The following is a 6,050-nucleotide window of genomic DNA, read 5'->3' on the forward strand; positions in this document are numbered from 1 at the left end:
CTTAAATAGAGGGGAGGTGACGATTGTGATATGATGGGAGGAGGTATAAGTGACACGTGTGCTTATTTCGGACATCTGGCATTTGCTTCACCGACTTCTTAGGTAAACTCAAGTTAGTCCCCAAAGAAAAAGTAATATGTCAGTTAAGTTTAAAAAATACTCTTGCACCAATAAGGTCCCTGATAAATCTATTAACACCTAGTTTCATCCTTACATAAACAAACATGTTCCCTAAATTTGTGTATATATTTCCGAATAGGGACGATAATGAGAGGATGTTGGTAATATTTGTTCAGTATAAGGATCCGATTGAGAAAATGGTTATTGATTGGGGACTAATACGAGGTTACCTTTTCTTTTCTGTTTTTGGTTATTGATTGGGGACTCGGATAAGGCCATCTGCTGATGAACGAGCCCCTTCCTAATAAAAATGGGCTGGGAATGTAACAAGACAACTCAAGTGGCCTTAACTACTTTTGAACTTTGAATCAGAAGCTCATGGCCCATTGGGCTTGCAATGAACCATAAACACTCTTGTTTCAAAATTGAATTGTGTGAAGAAAGGATGTTAAATTACCTTTCTACGCGCCTATTCAACAGCCGCTTGTTTTCATAAACCACCCTCTCTCGATGCAATTAGTTGAGCTGTATCGTTCATCATGGAATAATACAAAATAAAATCACTAACAGCCTTGCCAACGCCCAATCTATATCAACTAATTGTTTTTTGCTCCTCAACCACGTTGTTACCGAACTTTCCTTGGTAGTGTATTTTTAAGAATACAGTAAAATACTGTAACGGTTGTGGTTTAAAGTATTTTTTATTTAAAAATATATTATATTTATTTTTTAAAATTTATTTTTAACATCAACATATTAAAATAATTTGAAAGCATAAAAAAAAAATTTAAACTAAAAAATTAAATTTTAAAAGAACGCGGTTTAAACCGCGTCCCCAAACAGGCTCTAATACTCCGTTGTCCTTCCCTCCCATCTTTTTCATGATCTTGATTGTAACTATTTGTGTGCCATGCTGATTTTCAAACTAATAAATGGAAGCTTGGTACTGATGATATCATTCAAGTAATCTACAAATAGGATTTTTGAGTTAAATAATTAGTTAATCAATTGTTTTTAATAATTTTTATTTTTATTAGCTAATGTAGTTTTTAATATATACTTGGTATTTGGTAGGATAAGATGTGAAAAGTATCTGGAGAAAATATTTTTACATGGAGATGGTGAATTTTTAATTTTTAAATAAGTATATTTAAAATATAAAATAAAAATATTATAGAAAAAAATATTTAAATAACTAATGGCGTGGCATGCTTTTCAAATCAATCAACGGAAGCTTCGTTCCCATCTTTCCTCTTTCTAATCTCTTCCACTCTAGGATAAAAATACAAGGTTCTTGTTACTATTTTGACGTACAAGGGTCATAGTTATCCACCTACAGCTTTGTTTGTTACTTGATTAAACCTCATTAAAAAAAAGCTTCGTCAAAGGCCAACAATTAATAGGGTTTGCGGATCATAAGCAATTATTAGTGCATCACTGCATAAACCCAATTATATTATAGGCTCCGCATGTTGACCGCAGAAGTCGAAAATGGGGCTAGAGTAATTAGCCGTGGATGGCTTGCAAATTGCGGAGTTAGGTGGGGAACATTTGGCTAATTATCCTAGTTTAAAACAACACCTTTTTTTGGTAACATGGAGCATAGCATTTTGAATTTGATGAACAGCAAGCTTCTTTGGTATACATAATCCAAAAAACCAAAAGACTACTTCTAATTGGAGCAATCACAAAAGATGTATTAGCACCATTTCCAAAACGGAACAAGTGTCTTCCGAGAGAACAGATTCACATGATTGTTTGATAAAGAAAGTTTTTGGGGACCAATTGCTGGGACCTTCACAGAGTGGTCTTATTATTTGAGATTTATGATACGCAGTTTCCTGATCTGACACCCAATATTGTCATCCCTCTCGTCACTTTAGTTGCTTGGTTCATGTTTCCCTTATTTAAAGGTCATCAAGATCACCATGGCTTTCAAAAAAAAAAGATGCATGGATTGTAATTGGAGGGTGAGAAAAAGAATCTTAATTTGTATTTGTATCCATGCTTGCTACAGAGGACTAAAGTATGGTGCCAAGGACTAGATTGGGGACAGCCCCACCTTACAAAAACTCCAAATTTAAAGCCATGGATAATGGAGGAGAGAGAGGGAGACAGGACTCTAAACTATTCATGAACATCACCCACTAGCCCTGTTATTGATCGCTTAATTCATTTGAATTGTTCCTTTTAATTTACTGATTAGACCTCCGTTAGTACTTTGATAAGCATAGTTTTATAAGAAAATGCTAAGAATACTGTCCTAATCATTATGATGATAATCATCACGATATTCTAAATGTTCAAGATAGTATTATTGGGCTCTAGACAAGCTTCAGTTGCCTCATCTCTCAACTTGACGGCAACTGCAAACTTTTCAACTAGCAGATAAAAACACAAGTGTGTATATATATATATATAAGGAAAGGGAAAGGGAACTGTTTGCTTTGTAAACATGATAGGAAATAAAGAGAATTTTAGCAAACAAGCATGATTTATCATGGTTATCAGAGTTGACCTAATCCAAAACTCAAGTCATTAGTATATCAGTTGGTCTATTAAAGCTATGGTTAAAAACAAATTGTCAATTTAGTTAAAAAAATAGTTTAAAGTAAAACTTTACTCTAACCAGACTTTGATTTAGGTTTTCTAAATATAGAATTTGTTGGAGATACGAGGAAAGGAAAGTAAACATTGACTTGAAATAAAATTTAACAAGTTTTGTGAATACAACACTTGCAATTAAAACAAAGTATAAAGCTCTAATATCTCAGGCACTAACTACAGCGTTGCAAAGAGCACTTTCACAATCTCTATTTATACAAAACAATGAGAGAGAGAACTACCACCATTGATGTTATAAGACTAGAGAGGAGAGTGCGGAGTCTTTAGGCCTTTTCACCTTATTACAAACCCTTTTTTTTTCTTCTTTTTTACTTGTTTCAAGGGTACCTGTTTCCATGAACATCTTTCTATTTACCCTTCCAGGCTTCTTTAGGAGAAATTTGAAGGAAACTTCAACTGGAGGGAGGGAGGGAGAGAGAGAGAGAGGGAGGGAGGGAGAGACCACAACAACAAAGGGAAGCAATCGGGCCACATAATGCAGAGGAAATGACCAGAGGGAACCCATTTCCTGAATATCTTTTTCTGCATAAATTATATTATTTACAACCTGCGTATGGAAAGATGACACGTATATAAGTAAGAGTATTGAGTATTGACAACTACTAAACCTAAAAAAAAACAAAAAAAAAATGAAAAGATTTGACAATGTTTGGAGAATAAAATAAAGAGAACTGTAAAGATGCAAAGAAAGATGACCAATTAGTAGCTTACCTCTTTCTCTTTCACAAACTTTCCTAAAGAAAGAAAGGAATACGATGAGTAATGCAACCGCAGCAATAAGTCCTATCAAAATTGCAAGTGTCTTCTCAACTTCATCATTTCCGCTGTTATCTACAGCAGAAAGAAAACACAAACCAAGCAATTAGACATCATCTTATCTTAGCAATCCTATGTTAATTGCTGTATCTTACTGCCAATGACAAATTTAAGCTGCCACTGATCATCTCAGTAAAGAGAACCCAATTACATGTGAATAATTTCTGGCCAACATTCTGCATGAGAAGAGAGAATTTACTGATTGCTTCAACTTATTTATCAACAAAGATTGATTATGCTACTGTAAAGAACATGCCCAGTTCATTTTGGAAATTTTAGAGGTAATAGTTTCTACATTATTTGATTAAAACTCCTCCATATGCTCTGTTCTACCTTTATAGAAACTCAGACACTGGGGACCAAAGACTGTGAACAAAGACCATAATAATTTCATTTGCGTTGGATCCTTTGTTGGTTCCTAGTGAGGCATTAATTCAAAAGTGGGGCTTTAATTTTATCATGGCGTGGTGATTAAGAACTTTAGAGGGCTTTTCCTTATGTGCGTGTGTGCAACTACTTTGACAATGGAAATATACAGCAGGATTATGTGATACTTCCCTTTTGGGTTTTGTTCTCCAAATTCATCAAATCTAGAACAGTAATTTTGATATATAATTATGGAATTGATGTCCGACCCATGATCGAAACAGCTAGTACTGTATATATCACTCTGCAAGAAAAGAGTATTGAATCAAAATTCAATAAACTTTGCTCCAGAATCTCCTTAAACACTGCCACATTCACCTTGAATATGCGTCAAGAAATCGGATCACACCAGCGGGGCAGTTTCATCAAAATAAATTAGCACATCAAACACTCATTAACCAGATAAAAGAGAGAAACATTTCCAACTTCCCGCTCTCTAACACACACGCACAAGGGTAACAACCAAAACAAAATAAATACAAAAAAGAAAGGAAATATAGAAAATTACTTTAAAAAAAAACCCATCTTGAACAATTTGAAGTTTACCCAAATAACCATGTAAAACTACAGCATCAATTGTCACGGGCTAGATTTGCCATTAGGTAAATTTCAAGATTATTCAAGATAGGGATTTTCACAAATTACTCATTAATTTAAACCAAAAATTATTCAGCCAGAAACAAGAAACCTTAAACCACCACCCTGCCGGGTGGCGCAACAGCTTACCATGTCCATTTCCGCCGTTGGAGGAGGCCCCAGCTTTGGAAAACCGCACAAAACACTTGGCCAAGTACAAGTCCCCCCAAACAGCGGGCCCGCAGACTGTTTTCAGCCGTCCGATCGCCTCGGACAAACAATCCTGACACTCGCTCGCACTCAAATCTTGGACACACTGCGCCACAGAAGAAACATCCCCGGACCCACCAACTCTGAAAGGCCTGTAGGACCCATCACTAGTCCCCAAGTAACCCAACACCGCATCACGCCTGTTCAATTCATCAGAATCATAGCCGATCAACGGCCCACATTTATGCAACACCTCCGTCTTGTCTTCCACTCCAAGAAACGTCGTGTTATCATATTTTACAAAACACCCTTCAAGCTGCAAGGCGCCACCACTCGAGTCAAGGCAAAGAGTGCCGAGCTGACTCACTGCACGAGCTACACAGCTAGCACAGTCACCATTGGAGAGGTCTCCTCGGCATTGGAAGAGACCGTAAAGAGTGTCCTGTGGTGTGGGGGACTTGATGGTGAAGTTGTTGTAGGTGGTGAACGCGGCTGAGCTGACAAGGGATGTGAGTAGCAAGTTAACGTTGGACTCGTAAGGAGAACCTGGTGTGTATTTTAGCTGTGAACAACCACCGAAGACAAAAGAGTCTGTAGAGGAAGTAGCTGGGGCTGTAAGGACTGTGATTGTGAGAAGGGAAATAAGAGTTGTGATCGTTAATATTCTAGACATGTTTTTGATCTCTTTGTTCCTTGAAAGAAGAGATCAGAAGGAGAGAGCAGGCAGTAGTGATCTTTGAGGGCTATGAATATATGCAAAACTGATTGTTGGCAACTATGGTAATGTTTCTGACAGAAAGAGAGGGCCGGGGTGGGGGGTTTGTTGCTTGGAGGAGAATTTGCGTAAGAGAAGGACTTCCGTTCTTCCTTCGCATATGCAGCATACCGGTATATATGATTGTAGCTTTATTATTATCTGCATTTTATTAGATTTGTTTTTCAATTTTGCCAAAAATATACCGTACTCATTTATATACAGTACTGGGTGGGTAGAGAAGAAAATGGCTGATTATTTTGCTAATATATATACAAGCTGCATCTTTTGATTTGAGATTTCGAGGAGCTTTATGACCAGTTCGATAGTGCGGTCTAAGTTTGTCTGAAAATGTCTTGTAAAATAGTTTTTAGATTATTTTAATATAAATGAAAAGTATTTAAAAAGATACTTTAATATATTTTTAATTAAAAAATTAACAATTTTATATAAAAACATTTGGACTGTAATATTAAACACCTGTTTAGTCCAGGCCTTTAATTACGTGCTCTATGAGTGTTTA

General features: G+C 36.2%; 1 protein-coding gene across 1 annotated transcript; it reads right to left on the reverse strand.

Moving 5' to 3' along the window:
• Positions 1-2,792: 2,792 nt before the first annotated feature.
• On the reverse strand, positions 2,793-5,659 carry LOC7459758 (plasmodesmata-located protein 6). Its single transcript, XM_002315825.4, has 3 exons — positions 4,714-5,659; positions 3,457-3,576; positions 2,793-3,292 (listed from the first exon to the last, which is right to left on the reverse strand). The coding sequence occupies exons 1-3, from the start codon at positions 5,444-5,446 to the stop codon at positions 3,282-3,284; spliced, it is 864 nt and encodes a 287-aa protein (XP_002315861.4). The 5' UTR covers positions 5,447-5,659; the 3' UTR covers positions 2,793-3,281.
• Between the last annotated feature and the right edge of the window lie 391 nt (positions 5,660-6,050).

This window comes from Populus trichocarpa, chromosome 10 (genome assembly GCF_000002775.5).
Source record: "Populus trichocarpa isolate Nisqually-1 chromosome 10, P.trichocarpa_v4.1, whole genome shotgun sequence".
Lineage (NCBI taxonomy): Eukaryota > Viridiplantae > Streptophyta > Magnoliopsida > Malpighiales > Salicaceae > Populus > Populus trichocarpa.